The 21,009-nt window shown below is 42.6% G+C and overlaps 1 protein-coding gene across 20 annotated transcripts in view; it reads left to right on the top strand.

The window, feature by feature from the left end:
- Nucleotides 1-21,009, top strand: part of PARD3 (par-3 family cell polarity regulator) — a 588,875-nt gene that overhangs the window by 561,074 nt on the left and 6,792 nt on the right. For all 20 annotated transcript variants that reach the window (XM_027560026.1, XM_027560020.1, XM_027560017.1 and 17 more), the window contains 2 exons: nt 9,656-9,776; nt 19,414-19,541. In XM_027560026.1, the coding sequence (XP_027415827.1) occupies nt 9,656-9,776; nt 19,414-19,541 (249 nt within the window). The remainder of the gene's footprint in view (nt 1-9,655; nt 9,777-19,413; nt 19,542-21,009) is intronic.

Raw genomic sequence — 21,009 nt, 5'->3', positions numbered from 1 at the left:
GCAATTTATGCTTCTTTGCCTACACAGGGGACAGAAGACAGGGCCTTGGGAGGAAGTATCTCCAGGTTCCTCTAAGACAGGGTCCCCAATCTCTGGGATCTAATGCCTGATGATCTGAGGTGCAGCTGAAGTAATAATAATAGAAATAAACATGTACATTACCATATGTAAAATAGATAGCTAATGGGAAGTTTCTATATAACGCTGGGAGCTTAACCTGGTGCTTTGTGACAACCTAGAGGGGTAGGATGGAATGGGAGGGAGTTCAAGAGGGAGAGGATGTATGATTACTTATGGTTGATTCATGTTGTTGTATGGCAGAAGCCAACACAATATTGTAAAGCAATTATCCTCCAACTGAAAATAAATTTTAAAAAGAAAGAAAGGAAGTACACAATAAATGTGATGTGCTTGAATCATCCCCAAACCATACCCTATCCGGGTCTGTGGAAAAACTGTCTTCATAAAATTGATCCCTGGTGCCGAAAAGGTTGGGGTGGGGACCACTGTTCTGAGAGAAGCAGCAGTTTTCAGAGGGGTGACACCACTTTGCCTTAAAGAAGCAAAGATGGGATGCAATGTAGCTCATTGTTAAAATATAGGCAACACATTCATTGCCATTTAGAGGTTGTTTTTTTTCCCCCTAGAATAAACATAGCTTCAGGGACAGGAACCTGCCACATGTACCCTACCATCTCTGTCTGCTGCTCTGTCTGCCCCTAGGATTTCACAAAGGATGCCAGGAAAGAGAACGCGTGACACGCGCTCCGTTTTACCATACGGGGTGTAATGGGTTTAATGAGAAACCTGTGTTTGCTCACTAATTTACAGCAATTAAGAACTCAGATCTGACATCTGTAGATTATAACTACTTGTCTGGCGATTACAAGATCAGGAATATTTGATGGAATTGCTAATCAGTATGGAAAAATATCTGAGAATAGTGCTGTTTACCTGCAGCCTCTGAACAGCATTGGTTCCTGGTCCCTGAGCCAGCATCCCTTGTTAGTTCAGTAACATTCCCACCCCCAACACTTTAGTCATCCCTGTTCAAGAACTTGTTTATATCCACTTTATCATGCTGACAATCTGTCTGTTTTGAAAGGATTACAACTCTGTATATCCACGCGTGACATCACAGTCAGACATTGCTTAATGATCTGAGACGCTCGTGGTCATCACTGGCTGCCTGTTTCCAAGCTATGTGACAGGTCTGCCCTACATGTTTTTCCCAGTGTCACTGCTGGCCTGCTCCAGTCCTGGTGTCTGATTTAAGTGACATCCTAGAAATAGTTGGATTTTAGACTTGCCGTTGGTATGAATAAAGGGACTAAAAGATTTTCCTTTCCTAGGATGTTAGAAGAATTAATGGAACAAGGGAGGGAAATAGCCTTTAATTTTTCTCCAATGAAAATGTTTCCAAAAATAACAAGTAATCTTGCAGGATGGGTTGTTCCCATAAGGTTCTGGATCCTTAGTCTTTCCATCTGTGTAAATACTGAGGAAATCAATAAAAAGATACACTTCCCTTATAAAGTCGACTAGAACCCAGGAACCTCACAAGAAGGCTGAGTTGTTACCTGAAGACATCGCCAAGTCTTGGAGAAGACAGATGTCAGCAGAACATTATCTGAGTGTAAATGAATGGAGTCCTGGAAGCTTTAATTTACTCTCTCCTTTCTAAATGTGCTGTGATGCAGACCATAATGAGGGTTCAGCATCTTAACTGCGGAATCCTAGGATCTGGAGAGGGTAGGTCTTTGAAGTCCCTGCAGGTGGAGGAGAAAGAGTACCTTCAGCAGAAAAGTTGGCAGTGTTCCCCTCTGGTGTGCCCATGGAATACCTGCGGGGAGGTGATAGATATGCACCAGGAAAATGCTTTCAGTGTGAAGCGGTATTGTTTCCACCATCTCAGATATAGTTTGGAAATCGGCTTTTGCGTTTTTTTAATTGAGAAAAAGAATAATATCTTCTTGCATCCCTAATAATTGGATGCCAAGTACAGGTGTGAAATTCACTAGCATTTAGAATAGAATTTTGTACTTAGGCCAAAAAAGTAAATTGGTAGAGCTGAGAAGTATATAACAAAAATGAAGAGGCTGAAGGTATGAGCTGATATGGTTAACCAAAATTTTTACTATGTACCTATTCTTTTGTAAATTGGGGATTTGAAGGAAATCTGTTACGTAGTGTGTGCATGCTCGGTTGCTCAGTCGTGTCCATCTCTTTGTGACCCTATGGACTGTAGCCTGCCAGGCTCCTCTGTCCATGGGATTTCCCAGGCATGAATAATGGAGTGGGTTGCCATTCCTTTCTCCAGGGATCTTCCCAACTCAGGGATCAAACCCACATCTCCTGCATTGGCAGGTGGATTCTTTACTACTGCACCACCTGTTATGTACTGAGTCCTTGGCAAACTAAGTAAAACCCATTTTAACCAGGAATATCTCCTTGGGGGTTGTGTGTGACCCACATCCTAGCTGGTTACCAGTCTCTGCCAGAAAGAGAAAACTAGAATGAGTCCTTGAGTTTAGTTTTACCAAAAAACCTGGTTGAGGGGTCTGTTCTCACTACACTCTGGGAAAACCCCCGCAATGCTGCTTTGACCTTATGAGGGCTGATTACAGAGAGCACAGAGTCAGAGTGGGTGTTTTGGTGAAGTGATGAGGAGTTTGACCAGAGGAGTCATCCTAAGCCATTGGATAGACTTCCATGGGGCGTTTTTGGCTGTAACTGGTGTCGAGAGGAAAGCATGCTCTGTTGGTTGTGTGCATTAAGATCTGGCAGTTACCATCTTTCACTGACATCTTGTGCAATTATATTTACTTCGGGCAATTTTTCTCAAAGACCAGAACTTTGGAGTGACTAACTGTATAAATGGTAGTGGTGAAACTCATTCCTAAGTAAGTTTCCTCTCTCTTCCTCTTTTATCCAACAGGCTTTGCAACAGGCAGTATTTATTAGGTTGCAAGTGACGGCAAGGCATAGTTCTGTGGGCCCTTCTAGGCCACTTGATGTTTAGTTAGTGTGTATAACCCCTTTGCATTGTCAAAGGGTGGTGTGGTGGTGATGGTGGTGGGGGATACGTATGTGTGTGGAAGAGAGAAAGGTTTAGGGAATTTATGTGTTATCTTTTGTGGTCACCAGGGGGAGACCCACCATGCAATCACATTGCAAATCCCTGTTTGCATCACATCCACTAACATCCTACTGACCAGATCAAGTCACATGGCCAAGGCCATCATCAATGGGTATCTGTTTCCTTGCTGGAGAGCAAGTTAACACAGACTCAGCAGCTTCAAACAACACATGCTTATTGTATCAGTTTTCATGGGTCTGGAGTGTGACAACAGCTTAGCAGAATCCCCTGCTCAGGGTCTCATCCTGCTGCAGCCAAGATGTCAGCCAGCCTGTGTTCTCACCTAGAGGCTCCTCTTCTAGGGAAGCACCACTTCCCGCTTTTGGAGTTGTTGGCAGCATTCAGTTCTTGGAAGCTGTAGGATTCATGGTGGCTTTCTTCTTCAGTGCCAGAAAGGAGAGAGGTGGACTAGCAAGATGGACCCTGCATTCTTACATAACCACATACATATAATCATATCTATTTCGTGACCTTTGCCACGCTTCTGTGGATAGCAGCAAGTCACGGGCCCCTGCCCACACTCACTTGTTTGAGTGTGACTTACTCACAAAGGTGTGAAGTCCAGAGACAGGGATTGTGGGACACCTGAAAAGTCTATCCATTACAAATATTTGCTAACAATTTACCCGCCATGGGGATGTGACGTACAAAATATATACGTGCCAGAGGACAAGGATTATTGAGGAGTTAAAGGAATAAATAAACAGGGGCTGCAGTATAAGGAAAGGCTTCAAGGAAGTGGAATTTGACTTCTTCTACTTCTTAGTAGAAATGGAAAGATGGGAAGAAAAGGAGAGGTTATCTCAGAAAGAAAGATATGAGCAAATTTATCTCCTCTCTTCCTTGGGAGCCTCTCTTCTCTTAGAAACTAGAATCTTCTCCCCTTCCTGAGCCCCTGCATCCATCCCCTCCCTCTGTCTAGCTCCCTCTTTCCTTTCACGTTCTCCTTCCTTCCATAGGAAGGGAAGTGTGTCCCAAGGAGATACCTCCTTGTCCAGAACCACGAGTGGTTTTTCTCCCTTGCCCTCTATTCCAGCTTTCTGGATTTCCTCTGCATAATTAAACATGAAAATGGTAAAGTATTTTTAGTCCATAAAGAATTCATCAGTTACGTCACAAACGCTTCTATCTCAGCAAATGCTGATCTGAAGATAGGTCAGAACTCAAGCTTGCAGGCCAGTGTGCCATGTGTTAGAGAACTCAGGAGCAGAAGCAAGGCTCCATGGACAGTGCTAAATGGTCTTTTTTTTTTTTTTTTTTTGATATTTGTTTCTTGGGCCTCTTACTAGGGATCCAGTAGCCTTATCTCAGTGCAGTGAAAGTAAATAGACTAGAAAGGCAACATACAAGATAAGCAACATCTACAGAATATAAAGTAGAGATTACAAGCTAGCAGGCAACAAACATTTTTTGTCTCACCTAGGACTGAAAAAATAAAACAAGCCAATATTTAAAATTAGGAGATGGGAAGACTGTATTTCTGACTTCTCTCTCAAAAAAGCTTAGAAGGCAACATCAGACCTGTACTCTTTCAGGACAATAATCTACTGGAGCCAAGTAAGGGCCTCCCTTTGTAGACCAAGCATATTTCCCCCAACTGTCACAGCACAGTGGGTCTCCTTCACTTCTTAGTTAATTGCCCTGCAGGCATTAGAATTTGTCCCAACTATGAAGCCTGCCTTTTCATACTGTTTCTGGGCTTCTCGAGGCAACAGTACTGGAGTGGGTAGCCATTTCCTCCTCTAGCATATTAAAAAGCAAAGACATCACTTTGCTGACAAAGATCCGTATAGTCAAAGCTATGATTTTTCTAGTAGTCATATACAGATGTGAGAGTTGGACCAAAAGGCTGAGTGCTAAAGAATTGATGCTTTCGAACTGTGGTGCTAGAGAAGACTCTTGAGAGTCCCTTGGACAGCAAGGAGATCAAACCAGTCAATCCTAAAGGAAATCAACCCTGAATATTCATTGGAAGGACTGACGCTGAAGCTGAAGCTCCAAAACTTGGGTCATCTGACATGAAGAGCCAGCTCATTGGAAAAGACCCTGATGCAGGGAAAGATTGAAGTCAAAAGGAGAAGAGAGTGGTAGAGGGTGACATGGTTGGATAACATCATCGACTCAACAGACTTGAGTTTAAGCAAACTCCGGGAGATAGTGAAGGGCAGGAAAGCCTGGCATGCTGCTGTTCATGGGGTCACAGAGTCAGACACGACTTAATAACTGGACAACAACAAATGAAGCCTGCAGGCATAGTTTTCAGAGCACTTCCAGTGCTTTCAAATGCATGCAGGTTCCTGGGCCTGCAGTGGATGGGCTGACTGGCTCAGAATATCTCAAGGTAAGTCTTAATCAGCATTTTTAAACAAGCGTTCTGGATGATGAGATTCATATGCAAGACGTGTGTAGTGGTGAGAACCATGGTTATGAAGTTTTTTCCTCATTCAGGGCACCTAAGAAGATGGCTGGAGTACACACGCCTGCGCAGCTTGGGTGGAGGATGGGCTCTGATGCTTATCTACAAATAGGATTGTGGCTGCATTTGGCATGGATTAGTGTTTTCAGCTACTTTCATTTGTGAAGCACATCACCGGAGTCCAATCAGAAGGTTTTAAGGCTTAGCACTCTGTGTGATCTACCTCTGATAGGAAAGGGTACATCCCCATGGTAATTGAATGGGAAAGATCTGAGTTCCGTCTAAGTCAAGGGTAGGTTGTACATGTGGTTTAGGGATCTGTATAGTGTCTGATCCAATGTACACTTTCTTGATTCTGTTAAAATCTTCATTTAGTTTAAAATACACACACCCATTCCCTCACACACACACACGTGTGTGTGCACGTGTATAAACACCAACATGCTAAATGCTAGTGTTGAATGTAAACTGTGTGGATTTTTTTGCATAAAAAGCATCTCTGATTCCTCTCCATATGAGGAGAGTCAATGATAATTGATTGACTGACTGACTCCTCATAAAGAGTTTTATTGTTTTACTCACCCATCTGATAACTTAGGTGATATCTTTATTATATTCCTCACCAAAAAGTAATAATAATGAGCAACTTTAAGTTGGCGATGAACCCAAATGTAAGTTGATTGGGGTCTTTAGGAACTCATCACTAATGCTAATAAGCATTTCAAATTTCCTTTGGCCTTCTTGGCAGAAGAGGTAACCAAAAACTTTAGAAATCCAGATGTGTTATTGACGCTTAGGACCTGCCCCAAGAGGCAGAGCTGAGCAGTTGCAGTGTTACATCTCTGGAAGCCAGAGTCTCACCTGCAGGCTGCCGGCTGCTATCACCCAAGGCTGCTTAATGGGCTCCCAGTCTTTGGGAACCTCCATCCATCAGGAAACCGCTGCAGCCTTCAACCCCCAGGTGCTTTACTAGTCTCGGGCAGGTCAGTCCACTTCTAGAGCATAGGAAGAAAGGAAGCAAGGAAAAGAGAGTGAAACTGGTCTCACCAGCAGCTCAGATTTGGAAATAAGGTCAGAAATGACTTCCAGGACTTGTCTTATCCTATGAGAAACAAGAAGGTCACTAGAATTGAACATTAAGGACCCTGGGTCCACTTCCCTTGTTGGGAGACTGCATGTTCAAGTAATCACAAATAGTAAGAAGAGGTCTGTTTTCACCAATGGCTTGGACTTCATGGACCTAATAATTATGAGGTTCAAACTGTGCTACATGAAAATAAATAATAGGAAAATATTTCTACTTGGACTTGTAAAATACTTCATCAGGCAAGCCTCCTAAATCCCTCTACTAAAAACTGTGAAGTAGGACTTCTCTGACAGTACAGTGGATGGGGGTCCACCGCCAATAAAGGGGACATGGGTTTGATCCCTAATCCAGGAAGATTCCACATCCTGCAGGCAACTTAAGCCCATGTGCCTGAACTTCTGAGCCCGCACTCTAGGGACTGCGAACCGCAACTACTGAGGCCTGTGCTGCAATGACTGAAGCCCACGTGCCTAGAGCCTGTGCTCCACACACAGCAGGAGAAGCCGCTACAATGAAAGCCTGCACACCCACAGCAAAGAGTAGCCCCCACTAATCCAACTAGAGAGAGCCCGCGCACAGCATTGAAGACCCAGCACAGTCAAAAAGAAAGAACGAAAGAACGCTAGAGGAACACTTAGGGAATTCTCTGATAGTCCAGTGGTAGGACTCCCCCTTTACACGGCAAGGGACCTGTATTTGATCCCTGTTTGGGGAACTAAGATTCTACAAACTGAGCTATCTGGTCAAAAAAAAAAAAAGCTATAAAGTTAGCCGGGAACAAGAGTCATAGCTGGAAAGAGGAGTGAGATGAATGAATGCTTGCTCTCCAACTCTTTGTCTGAGGAGTGTACACGCATGCCTATACCCTCACAGTTTTCCCATGGAGAGTGAGGAGTTCTGTGGATTGGGCATTACACTGGGAAAATGTGTGGGCTGGGACAAGATAAGATGCTGTATATGTGACTTAAAAGCCAGTAGGAATAACAGCCTGCCAGGCTCAGGAGTGTGGAAGGGAAGTCTGAAGCAGTGGAAGGATGCCTCATGTGTCAAGTTGCACATCTTACAGACGCATTAACTTTCCATGTCCTCTAGCTGATGAATCCCAAAGATTTGTCAGAAGAGAAACAAAGGGAAGATGAGTTTTTATTGATGGGAAAACCATCAAATTGAATGTGTCAACCGGCTATTGCAAAACCTCTCATGAAATTAACAGAAATGTGAAGGGGATAGGAACCCACCCAGGAGATGAAGTGATGAGAGCAATCCTGTCTTCTTAGAAGGTATTCATGTTATGGTCCTCAATGCTATCATTTCAATTTGAGATTTTTAAACCTATAGAATCCCTCAAAATTTGTGAAATAATACAAAGACCTATGTTAGTTTGAGAATTTTATATTCTCTTCTCTGACACATTCTCTTTCTAGGCCACCCCTCACAAATGCCATTACCCCAGAAGCTGTGTGGCCAAGAGAAGTCAGATCCGCTCTATGTAACCAGGGCAATGTGTGTTCCATGAAGAGACTCATCCTTGTGTTGGCTGACAGCTTCCCATTCTACCAGCAGCTTGGAGGGTATATGTGATAAATACAAGACTTGGTTCTTGTCCTCAAGAAGTCTAAAGTTTCATTGGAAAACTGTATACCAAATGTACTTGAGTAGATGTCTGGATTGGATGTGATTTTGTGCTAGGGAATGGAATCGACCAAAAGCACCATGAGATTTAAGATTGATTTGTGCATACTCAGTCGCTTCAGTCATGTCCAATTTTTTGTGACCCTGAACTCCAATATTTTGGCCACCTGATGCGAAGAGCTGACTCATTGGAAAAGACCCTGATGCTGGGAAAGATTGAGGGCAGGAGGAGAAGGGGACAACAGAGGATAAAATGGTTGGATGGCATCACCAACTCAATGGACATGGGTTTAAGTGGACTCCGGGAGATGGTGATGGATAGGGAAGCCTGGCGTGCTGCAGTTCATGGGGTCGCAAAGAGTCGGACACGACTGAGCAACTGAATTGAATGGACTGTAGGGTCCTTGATAGGCTCCTCTGTCCAAGGGATTCTCCAGGCAAGAATGCTGGACTGGGTTGTCATGCTCCATTCCAGGGGATCTTCCTGACCTAGGGATCGAACCTGGTTCTCCTGCGTTGCAGGCAGATTCTTTACTGTCTGAGAGTGGCCAGAAAATTCTGAATTCTAGTCTCATATTTCCCTACTGACCAGGGAAAGACTGGAAACAAGTTACTTATCTTCTCTGAATGGCAGTTTATATCTCTGTGTGTGTGTGTGTGAGAGAGAAATACTACCTTCTGCACCTATCTTATAAGCTTTCTGTGAGGATAAAACAGAATTCAAAGTTATCAAAATGAAGGCAACAATATTATTAACTTATTGATTCAACTACCACCTGAAGTTGTTTTTAAACTGTTTTTTGTTTATGCTGTGTGAGCTTTTTTCTTTAGACCTCTGATAACTCATAAATAGGAACGTCATATAATGGCATTATGTAAATAATACTGCATGTTTGTGAGGCTATAATGTATGGGGTTATCTCACTTGATTGTTACAACTGTGATATTTAGAGCAGAAGGGATTCTTATGTGCACTTTCTGTATGCAAAGAAGCCACAGCCCAGAGGCACTGTGTCTTATTCCAAGAAGGTAGAAGACCTTGGTATTTATGATTTTTCATGCAATGTCCTTTCTAAACCATTGTTGTTGCCAACACCTTACCAGATTACAGAGAGGAAATGAGGCTTTTAAAGAGCTGTGTAAAAAAGGAATGTCTAAAAAAACTGCTCACCGTCTTGAATATCTGCCTGAAATCCCCTCCATAAGTCTTAATCATAAGAACAAAATGAACACATATTTGAAATGCCTAGATATGGTCTTAAAATTTCACTTCCTCCCAAACAGCACCATTTCACAGCAAGCTGCCATTTTTTCCCTAGTAACTGCCATCCACAGATTGTATTTCTGAAGAGTGTTCATTGTTGCCCATTTTGTCTTTCAGCAACAGATCAACTCCTAGCAACCATGATCGGATACAGCGTCTCCGGCAAGAATTTCAGCAAGCAAAACAGGATGAAGACGTGGAGGATCGGCGACGTACCTATAGCTTTGAACAACCCTGGGTGAGTGTCTGGTGCCTCCACACAGTTGTAGGAAGTCCTACAACTTCCCTGCAGTAAAAGCCATTAATAGCTGTGACCTCAGACCTTTACAAAACGAGACGAGATGGAGCCAAATTCCTTTGACCTTTAGCATATTGACCTTTTTCCTCATTTCCTTCTGGGTTTCATCATTGCTAATTTCATTTTATATCTTGTTGCACCATCTGTCCATTGCATAATAGGTTTCATTTGCCTGATGACAAGACACAGCAGGAATATTCTGACTCGCAACCATGCCTTTTTTAAAGTGTACTAAACATTTTCTATATATATTTTTCTGAGAATCAGAGCCTAAATAAATTAGTTCTATATATCTATGGTGTATCTACTCTGCACAAAGTACAGTATATAGAGATTCTTGATTCTCCCCCATCCCCTATGTGTGTTCATTGAACCCCGCCATGTATCTTCCTGTAGATCAATTCCATTTCTTCCTCCCAAAGCCTCCAGAGTGGTCTTTCTACAGCAAAGCTTTGAATGGGCTTCTCAGTGCCCCCAACATAAGTCCAGATTCCACAGTGTGGCAGGCTAATTAATCCTCCCCAATCCAGCCCCAGACTTGAGCTCTGATCTTGTGTTTTGTCTTAGAGATGATAGCCCATGTGCGGATGGGAGGTGTTGAAGCAGATTTGGGGGTTCAAGATGATGGGAATTGTGAAGACTCTTTGAAAACTTGAGGGAGAGAGTCAATTAGAAATGAGTAAATAGGCTGCTGGAGGCAGGAACATCTAGCTGAAGTAGTGTATTAGTTAAGTGTAGTCCACATGGTGGTGGGATCATAGCCAACAACACTTTAAGGGCTGGGAATAGAAAAATAATTATTTTTAATTTATTTTATTGAAGTAGAGTCGATTTACAGTGTTGTGTTCATTTCTGCTGTACAGCAAATGATTCAGTTTTACTCATAGATTCTTTTCACATTCTTTTCCATTATGGTTTATCACAGGATATTGAATAGAGTTCAATATAGTAGGACCTTGTCATTTAGCAAAATAATTTTTTAGATTAATTCCATGATGAGGAATGGCAAGATAGACATGGCAGAAAGTCAAGGAAGGCGAGCCTGGGGAGGATGCTGGTGAAGCACTGCCCCGTCTGGGCAGGTGGTCAGTGCAGCTCAGGGAGGTGTTGCCCTGATAGCCCGAGAGGATGCTGGAGTGGGGTTGGGGTATCAGCAGTCTAGGATTATGAAGCCTAGGAGTCTGTGGTCAAAAGAGTGAGTTTTCGGAGTCTTGGAACATCTGGATGGTGTTGGGATCAAAGGTGTCCCATCCATGCATGTAAATTCCTAAAGCGGAGGAGTGATTAGGGTCCCAAAAATGAATGAGTTCAGTTCACTGTGTTGGGAATATGATTACATTCAATATTTGGGAGAATGAGAAGGGAGAATGAGAAAAGGCTGACATAGAACTGAGTGTGATCATATTGTAGGGAAGGAGAGACGAACATGGGAAGATGGTAGGAGCTTTCCATGCTAGTTGGAAAGTCTGAACACAGATGGTATCAGAACAGAATGCTGGCCCACTAGCCAGGTCAGAAAATAATTTTTTTTCTCCGGGCATCAGTTTTCTTATTTGTAAACCAAGGGGATTAGCGTAGCTGATGAGTGTCAGTTACTAAACTTTTTGTTAGAATAAACATTTAAAAGGAAGCTGGGTATGTAAAGCAGAAATCAGTAGAGCTCCTCGGTTGCATACAGAGGTCTCCGTGGACCCAGGTGACTGCAGCCATGGTCCAGAGCTTCTCCAAGTGTGGTCCATGGACCACCTATGAGAAGCCCTGCTCCAGAGTTTAGATCACTGCTGAGGTCCTCTTTGGACCTAAAATCCAGCATGGTTAGTACATTCCACACAAAGCCAGAAACCCATAGACATTATTATCTGGAATTTGGTGATCAAGTTGGAGTTTGTGGAAAGTTCATTTTGTAAATGAAAGAAGGGAAAATTGGAGAAGTCATCCCAGTTTGAAGGACTTCACCTTGGCTCAGGTGAGAAAGACAGGGGCCTTAGAAGAGACAATATGAGAACTGCATCCTGGAAGAAATCAATGGTAGCCGACTTTGAGAGGTTATAAAACACGTAAATACCTATGAAAATCTAATTGTCTTCTGCAACATCACTATTAATAATATGTAGTTTATTTTCCTAAATGGTAAGTAAAATGAGTCATTCCCATGTAGCAACAGGATGGAGTTATGTTCATTTACTTCTATTGTTTGGGTTAATGACTCAACCTAGTCCTGTTAGGCTTCTTAAAGCAGACCTCTTTGTGTTGTGGGATAAACATCCTTAACTATGTATATTTTCACAAAGGTGCTGAAAGGAAGAATGAGGCCAGTGCAACCTGAAGGGATAGGCATATGAAAATGGTTCTCACCCCCAGCTCTATAGAGCTCCAGCCCAGCAGGGGCAGCGTTGTGCCATTTTACTTTACCTGGGTCCGTGAATTTCCAAGCAGCATGTTTCATTCTAAAATTAACTATTTAACTCATCAAATTTCTTGAGTGTTCATTATGTTTCTGTTTATTATTGTGTTTGGCTAGGGAAAACAAAGAAAGCAAGCCCTTAGAATCCTAGAATCAAGCTGATATGAAAGAAGGAATGCTGCGTGCAGTCTTGATAGGGAAAAGCAGGGACGTTTGAAGACAAAGGAACCACACCCAAATTGGTTGTGGGTGTGCACAAAAAGCTTGAGAGAACACATCTTTTAAGTTGAAAGATATTTCAAGTATATAACTTTGAGAAACAGAGGAAACCATCTTTGGGACGTAAGATTAATTGGAATTATTTCCGGATAGTAACATCATGTCCACATGCAAGCTCTACAGGTTTGTTGGAAGCAAAACGAGCACTTCCTACTCCTCAGCTCTAAAAGTTGTGTACTGAGAGATGTGGCAACAATTTGGTATCCATTTGATGTCTTTCTAAGTTTTCTTTTTAATGTAGGACATGAACATTTTGGCATATATTTCTATGTTATCTATTGAATATGAGCAATCATGTTGGAAATCTGAGACTATCTTATACATTAGGAAACTCAACTACTGAAGTTCACAGGCCAAATTATTGTGTGTCAAAATAATTTGTGTATCAAAACACCATAGCAACTTCAGATGGACCACTTGACTTGTAGGATCTTTTCCTATTGAGCAGGGAGTTATTTGGAGGACAGGCTGATTACCTTGGGAATGGAATAATTTCCTAAATTGTGGGTCAAAAGTTGACTTTTTATCTATTTATTTTTTCATTTTCAAACAGCTAAGATCTTGCTGGGTACTCCCCATTCTACAGATCATGTAAATGAGCTTCAAGTGACTGTAATTCTATGTAGTGTGTTAATTTTCATACCAATTCTCACTCTTGCCTTAGGAAGAGCTGCTCAGTTGTTCAGAATGTAGCGTGGTCTATGGTTTTTATTATCTGTTTTACAAAAAGAGTTTTGAGTATCTTGGACTGTTTATTCTCTTCTCATATATATTCTGACCTTGAAAGATCACTGTATTTGGAAAAGATGAGACCATGATCTCACCTACTGGAACAGTTTGAAATCATTTTAGTGTTAAGGAACCACAAGCATATCTTCAAGCTGTGGGTACAACTTAGACCATGTTAGCTGAAGTTGTCCTGCTTGTTGGAAATGCCCACATGTGCAATGCAGTCAGATGTATCATACAGAAAAATACCCAAGCCAATGACTTCACACACAGAGAGAGTTGCTACAGAAAATTCCCCCAAGTGGTCCTTTTTAACTCTTCCATTTTTCAGAATGTTCTCTTGACTCTGGCAACACAGAATGCACCTGTTCCCGGGCTTTTGTTCAAAATAACATTTGGGCTGGAGGAAGCTGATTTTTGGCACAAAAGGTCTTTAGATGAGCAGAGGCCTAGAAAATTTCCTTAGCTCCATAATTGAAGTGAGTTATCTCCCAAGTTGAGTAAAAGAAGAAGAAGCAGGAAAAGCAACTTCTTCCCCACCAAGTGCCAGGTGCAGCATAAATAAAGCAGCAAGTTGCTTTAAATCTTTGTTAAGAGAATGGCACAATAGCTGAGGTTAGGGTTATTATCCCAGAGCTCAGATATGGACAGGACTTAGTGTGTTGCTTTTAAAAGAATTGAATTGCAGACTGCAGACCTAAGTACAGTATGCTGTTAAAACTTTGCAGATACCTGACTGTTGCCCACAGCAGACTCACTGACTGAGACGGCTGATGGATGGGATAATGGAGCCTTTAATAGCTCTATTGCTAAATCCCTTCCATCCTGGGTGGGTAGGGACTGAAAGTAGTTTAGTCCTTCAGATAGAAAATTGATCCTCCACAATGTGAAAATCCTCTTCTCCCCCAAGCTTGCTTCCTAGCTGTCTGTCCTTAAACAAAACCAAACCTGCTCCTTTCTCCATTTTCCCACTTTGGACTTTTGTTTTTAAAGAACAAAATTTTTTATTTTACATGTTTATTTATTTACTTGGCCATGCCGGGTCTTAGTTGCAGCACTTGGGATCTTCGATCTTTGTTGCAGCATGCAGGGTCTTTAGTTAAGGCATGTGGGGTCTAGTTCCCTGACCGGAGATTGAATCCAGGACCTGTGTATTGGGTGCACAGAGTCTTAGTCACTGGACCATCAGGGCCGCCCCTACCGTGGGCTTTTATTGGCTCCTCTTACCACTTAGTGTCTCACCTGCTTTAATTAGAGGGTTGGTCAGACTGCACAGCCATCCTACACCCCTAGACTGCCTTCCCTGGACCAGGGGAGTTTGAGGAAATGATGGTTCTCTTTTTGTCTTCCTCTTTCTTAAGACTTAAAGGCATCTGCTGTGATCCCCTCCTAGCAGGCCTCCACGCCTGGACTCAGGAAATGCCTTCTTAGTTGATAGCCTTACTGTGTGGAGTTTGACTCCAGTTCACATTGGGTGGCCATCACCTCCCTTGGAAATCCACCTGGAGGGAGCCATTCTAGCAGCAAAGGGGTGCCCTGGAGTCGTGTAAGGGTGTCCCTGTGCTGCTGTAGAGCAGCCCTGTTTCTTGGAGTCCCATGACCTGAGGGCTGTTATACCCAAGGAGCCCTCTGGTGGTGAAGTGCATGAGGCTGCCTGCCTCTCATCAGCGACGCTGGAGGGCTGCTCCTTTATTTTCAACCTATCTGCTGATTCCGACAGGAAACCAGATCCTAGCCCTGGTTGGGAAAGATGAGAAGAAGACAAATAGTGTGTTAAGACCAAAACACATATTTATAAAATCTTGATGAGGGAAATTGGTATGCACTGCCATTTTTCAACCGTTACTCACATCATTAGTAGCAATTAAGCTTTTCAACATTCAGAGCCCACAGAGTTCAATCGATAGCTGTGTCAGTACAGTGTGTGATGGGTAGAGGGGAGGAGGGCTGGGAGGACAGGATCCAGAGACAGAAGTTAACTTTGTTTGGATTAGAAGTTGGCAATTAAGTCCACAATAGAAAATCATTTACCAGTGTTAGCAATGGCCACTTTTAAACAGAGTCAAAAACTTACACCCTTAACATGATTCAGTGACCTTTTGTTATCAGAACATGGAATTCATACTAGGTTCACAGTATATTTGAATCACTAAAATGAGAACTTTAAATCTCAAGGGATATCATTGTTCTTTGTGTTATTATTGTCATCTTCATTGTCAGCGTCTTCATCACAGGTTTTCATCTAAAGCACACAGACTTTTTGTATTTTATTTTTGCTTTCTCTACATGCCCTGGACATATGTGAAAATTTGAAAAAAAAATTTTAATTGAAGTATAATTGCTTTACAATGTTGTGTTAGTATCTGCTGTACAATAACATGAATCAGCTATATGTATACACATATTCCCTCCCACCTCCCCACATCTATCCCTCTAGGTCATTACAGAGCTGAAAATTTTGTTATTCATAGTTTAAGTAGAAAACCCACCCCAAATAATCACTTATAAGACTATTACATATATGTGTGAATACATACAAAAGAACACACACATATTCTTACATGCTTTTTCTTATCTATAAGAAGAAAAATTAGTGTATTTAAAATTATTAAATGCTTTATGTAAATGTTAATAGAACTAATGAATTTTATTCATGAGGCACATTTTTACATGAAGCTCTAAAAGTCTTATAATATCACCTAGTTCTAATCAGTTCTGAAACTTGTAGGGTGTATATTTGTTTTTTCTTTAGTATATTAACAGTTTGGGCTTTGTATTTTTATTTTTATGTATTGTCTTTTTTAATTTGGAAAAATAAGGATGATTTTACTTAATGCTGAAGCATTTCTTGATTTACTAAAATAGTACACAGAAGAGATTTTCACATTTTGTTCTACACTAGTGAGTAATACCAAAATTGTGGAACTTTCAAAGTTTTATGTAATTTTTAAATATAATATAAATAGTAAAATCTCTTCGTAATCATGATAAACACTAGTACTTTGCAGCTCATTTACAAAAGCAACCTGCATAGCCTTGACTGGTGGTTTTTAAACATAAGCCGTGAAGAGAGTCACGTATCTGTGGTTTTCCAGCATATTGTGTAAGAGATAATCATGTATTTACTTCTGTCTTACAACCCCTGTCATTATTATGGCCGTGGCAACCTTGGCTATTTTTTTTCCTTAAAAGGTCATTTCTTGTCACCAGTTTCATCACAAACAAGGCCAGGGTTATTTATAATTTGCTCTCTTAAAACAGAGCTGCCGTCTTGTTATCTGGTGAATCTCTAGAATCATTACCATTGTGCTTTGCCTGTATGTTTCCCCATATAGATGCTACTTGGTCACTGTAGTTGCTGTTACTGTTTTATCTGAAAACATGCCCTTCTCTCTGGGGTTACACATGATCTCTTTCTTCATTTCTGTCTTTATTTTTGTGATTTTGGACTCTAGATGTTTCTCTTTCTGCCGTTTCGTTCTACTTCTGCCATTGGGATGGAAACCACAAAACCCCAGTGTCTTAAAGTCAGGGTTCCTGGTGGTAATACTGTTTCCACAATTCACATTTTTATGAGCTCTTCATTGAAATCATGAATCCGATTATTTTTGATGCAGCCCAAGTAGAGAACAGGCCAGGACAAACTTCTTTCGCTGTTGCTCTGGGTCCATCATGCACACAATCTCCCTGGATATCTGTGGCCCAGTCAAGTTTCATCCTAAAGATAAGGGGGATTCTTTCTAATAACCTATTCTTTCGCACACTCTGAAAAGAGAGAGTAAAATATTAATAGCAAGGCTGGGGTGTGTATTTCATCAGAATGAAGCAAACAATGAAATCTGTCAGTTTGCTGATTCCAGACTCCTTCCCTCATTCTAAGTTTTCAGATACCACTCGATGATAATTTCATTACTGGGATTCATCCAGATGCACTGAGATATGCCACTGATAAGGCTGGAGGTGAACAGTCCCAGAAAACACACAGTGGAGGAAACAAAAGCCCTTCAACTTTTTTTCTTCCCTCCATCAATATCAAATTTTCAGGCCTCTGGGAGAAGCAACTTAAAAATACACCTGAAATTTCTACAAGACCTTGCATTTTCTTTTCACAACTCCACAAGCAGCATGTCATAGAACAGCATGAGCTTGAAAAGCTGGTTAGTAAATCTTGCAGCAGAATGCCAGGTCTTTCAAGACTGTTTGACACATGTGTGTAGCTTAGACTGAGTGTAAAGGAAATGAAAATGGGGTTCTTTTTGAAGGCATTTTTTCTTGCTTCGCTTTTCCTGTCCACTGGCCCTTCCCCGGGCTCCCCACCAACAACAGATCACCCCAGCGCTGTTCTGGGCCAGCCTCATCCAGGGTCACGGAAGAAACTGTTTGTCTCCTTAATGTTGTTGACGAACAATTGCTTCATGCTTTGTTTGCATAAGCAGAACTCATTCGGCAACATGTTTTCTTTACTGAAGGCACCACGGATGTTATTTGAACCGTGTTGTGGAGTGGGTCTCCGAACACACATTTGTTCCAATGTGTGTGGTCATAAACAACCACTAGTAGAGACTGGGGTATCATAAAGTCTAATCTCTTCACATATTATTTTTGTATCGGGATATTTTTAATATGTTCGCTGACGACGCCCATATGCTTTGAAATTTTATCCTGCATATTGCTTCATTATTGCTTACCAACAAATGGGATATGCTGGCCAGGCAGAAAGGGGACAATAGAGGTTACTGCCTTTCTCTTTGCACAAAAGCCACCAGAGGAACCACTCTTTAAGGAACAAGCCTACGTGTTATCTTTCCAGGTTCCAAATGAGTGCTGAGACTCATATTATTTTAGAAAGTGATTATTGAGTCCAAGTCTGCTATTGGCTTTCAGCTCTAAAAAAAAAAATCAATAACTTGTTTGTCACAGACATTCTTTGTTTGGAATAAATCTGTTGCACAGTGTTGCATAACACAAAGGGGACAGAGGCTGGCGAGTGCCAAAAAGGGTCACTTAAGAGTGCGTGCCATTGATGGTTATGATCAACCTTTGTCGGGTGTTGGTAAAGTTACAGGCATCGTTGCCTGTTTTGAGTGGAGCTGCTTTCAAAACGCACCATCGTAAAGGTGAGCTCCAAGCCATTGGTAGAAGCTAAAGCACGCACGGTGGCCCAGCACCACACACTCCCCCAGTATCTGGATTCGGTCAGCGGCAGCTGTCAGCAGACGACCTGCTGCATGAAGCGTCTAGCCAGAAGGATTGACTGTTTCTCTGTAGCGATAATTAACCTGGGTAAAAATGCCGTTTCTTAATAACTAAGGCAAAGTGTATTATTTCACAACCAGTTCCAGGAGCTATTAGCTTGCAGGTTTATTCTTTGGATAAGCTGTTCTGTTTGCATGTGGCTGCCACGGTGGATAAGAAGACCTGTATATGGTGAACTGTGGCCAGTTTCAGCTAATCTCAGTTCAAAATGTAACTGTCATTCTTTAACAAAAGGAAGGTCAGCTACATTGCATCCTACTGCTATACTAAGATGCATAATTACTGAAAGCTTCACCAGCATGGCCAACCTTCCAGTGTACAGCCTGGGACTTTCCCACTGTTGTGAATTATTGAAGCAAATTTTTATGTTTTTGGCACTTTTGAAACTGGGCTATAGTTGCTTTACAATGTTGTATTAGTGTCTGCGGTACAAGGAAGTGAATCAGCTATGTGTATACTTGCATCCCCTCCCTCTTGGCTCCCTTCCCCACCTCATCCTACCCCTCCAGGTCATCACAGAGCATCAAGCTGTGCTCCCTGTACTGTGCAGAAGCTTCCCACAAACTATCCTAGTCTTCCAAGCAGGGTTGTTCCCCTATATTTGCTGTCTATACAAGGGATGTAAACTAGTGTCTAATGTCTGTATTTACCAAGCCTCACTAGGCAGACTAGAAAGGTGGATCTCTCAATTTTAAACCATTCTAAGGCTGTAATTAAAATTTAGGGTGATGGGGTGCTTGTGGCTCACAAGACCAAAAAGGTGCCTCTTGAGAAAGCTGCACTTGATTTTTAAAAAACTCATGGAAGTCACATATTGTTTCTATGTCAGTCTCAGAACTGAAATAGTCACCGAGTCCTGTGCTATTCAGAGTTCCTTTCCCGTGACCTGTGTTGCCTTCTCTCCTGCAGCCCAACTCCAGGCCGTCAGCGCAGAGCGGGCGACACTCGGTGTCGGTGGAGGTGCAGATGCAACGGCAGCGGCAGGAGGAGCGCGAGAGCTTCCAGCAGGCCCAGCGCCAGTACAGCTCGCTGCCCCGGTACGCGCCACACACCCCCAGCCCCCACGCCCTGTCCCTGTCCCTTGGGAAATCCCTCCTTCCCAATGCACTGGCTTTTCCGCCTCCGAGGAACCGCTCATAGACGGTGGTAACCGTGGCTTACTTGGCCAGACCATTGCCTGGCAGGGGGACCAGGCAGGAAGGTGTTTCAGGAGATGCCAGCATCCCTAGCTGGCAGCTCCCTCCTGGAAAGTGAAGTGACCTGTTCCCCGCAAGGACGGGGCTTAGGGGTCAGACCTGGGATCTGGTGTTTGTTCTGCGACCTCCCGTGGGGCCGGAGACAGATTCCTCCGTTGAGAAATGGAAACAGAACTTTTGCTTTGCACGGCTCAGTGGTAACTAGCATAAATGGACCTTGTAAATCTAGAGTTCTCCAGAAGGACAGGTGTAACTAGTATAAAAGCTCAAGGGGCTGTGGTCTTCTTGGCCAAATGTTTGGCTTCCTGTATTTTAGTTGCGTTTGAGGTTATTTTTTAAGGGATGGGGAAGAGCTCTCATAAAGTGTGTGAGAAGTGAGAAGAGAAATGCCTAGGACTCGGAAAGGGGAGGGACGGGGGTGGGAGGGCCTGGCGGGAAGTTGGGAGGAGACCTGGGGCTCCATCCTTGGGAAGAGGACAAGAGAGAAGCAAGTACATCCACCGGGTTTCTCCTGCTCACCTTCCAAAGGATCGGTCCTCCAAACCAATCCTTTCGTCCTGGCGTACCCCTCTCCATGTCCACTGCTAACCCTCTCCTGCACCCCACCCCATACCTCCCTCCCACGTCTCCTCTGAAGCACCTGTGACTCCATAGACCTGAGGCTTGCTGCTGTGGGACCACTGCTGTCAGTCAATGATTCCCTAAAGAACCAGAACTTGCCCTTTGATCAACTGTAGCCCCCTTCTGGTCAGCCATTTTATTCTGTGTGGATAGGAGAAAAGTAGAAACCCTATAAAAGAGTGCCGTGAGCTTAGGCGTGCGGGCTGGTTGACCTCTATACCGTCTTCACTCCTTTTACAGAGTACAGGTGTGTGTGTGTGGGGGGGGGGTGGTAATTTGCATGTAACTTTTACAGTAAGTCCCCTACATACAAATCTTCAAGTTGTGAGCCTTCAAAGATGCAAACATGCGTTCCATCAACGATAGGCTTGAGTGAAACTGAAGCTTGCCCACCGTCCTTTTCAAGGTACTGTACTGTAAGATTTAAAATGATTTCTTTATTTTGTGTGTTTGTTTTTTATATATTACTTATGTGAAAAGTATTATAAGCCTATTCCAGTACAGCACTATAGGGTCAATTGTGTTAGTTGGGTACCTAGGCTAACTTTGTTGGACTTACGAACAAATTGGACTCGAACATGCTCTCAGAACGGAACCCGTTTGTATGTAGGGGACTTACTGTAGTCTGCCCTCCATATCCGTGATTCCATCCATGGCTTCTCTGTATCCTCAGATTCAACCAAGCACA

This window comes from Bos indicus x Bos taurus, chromosome 13 (genome assembly GCF_003369695.1).
Source record: "Bos indicus x Bos taurus breed Angus x Brahman F1 hybrid chromosome 13, Bos_hybrid_MaternalHap_v2.0, whole genome shotgun sequence".
Taxonomy (NCBI): domain Eukaryota; kingdom Metazoa; phylum Chordata; class Mammalia; order Artiodactyla; family Bovidae; genus Bos; species Bos indicus x Bos taurus.
This window is presented reverse-complemented; position numbering and strand designations above follow the sequence as displayed.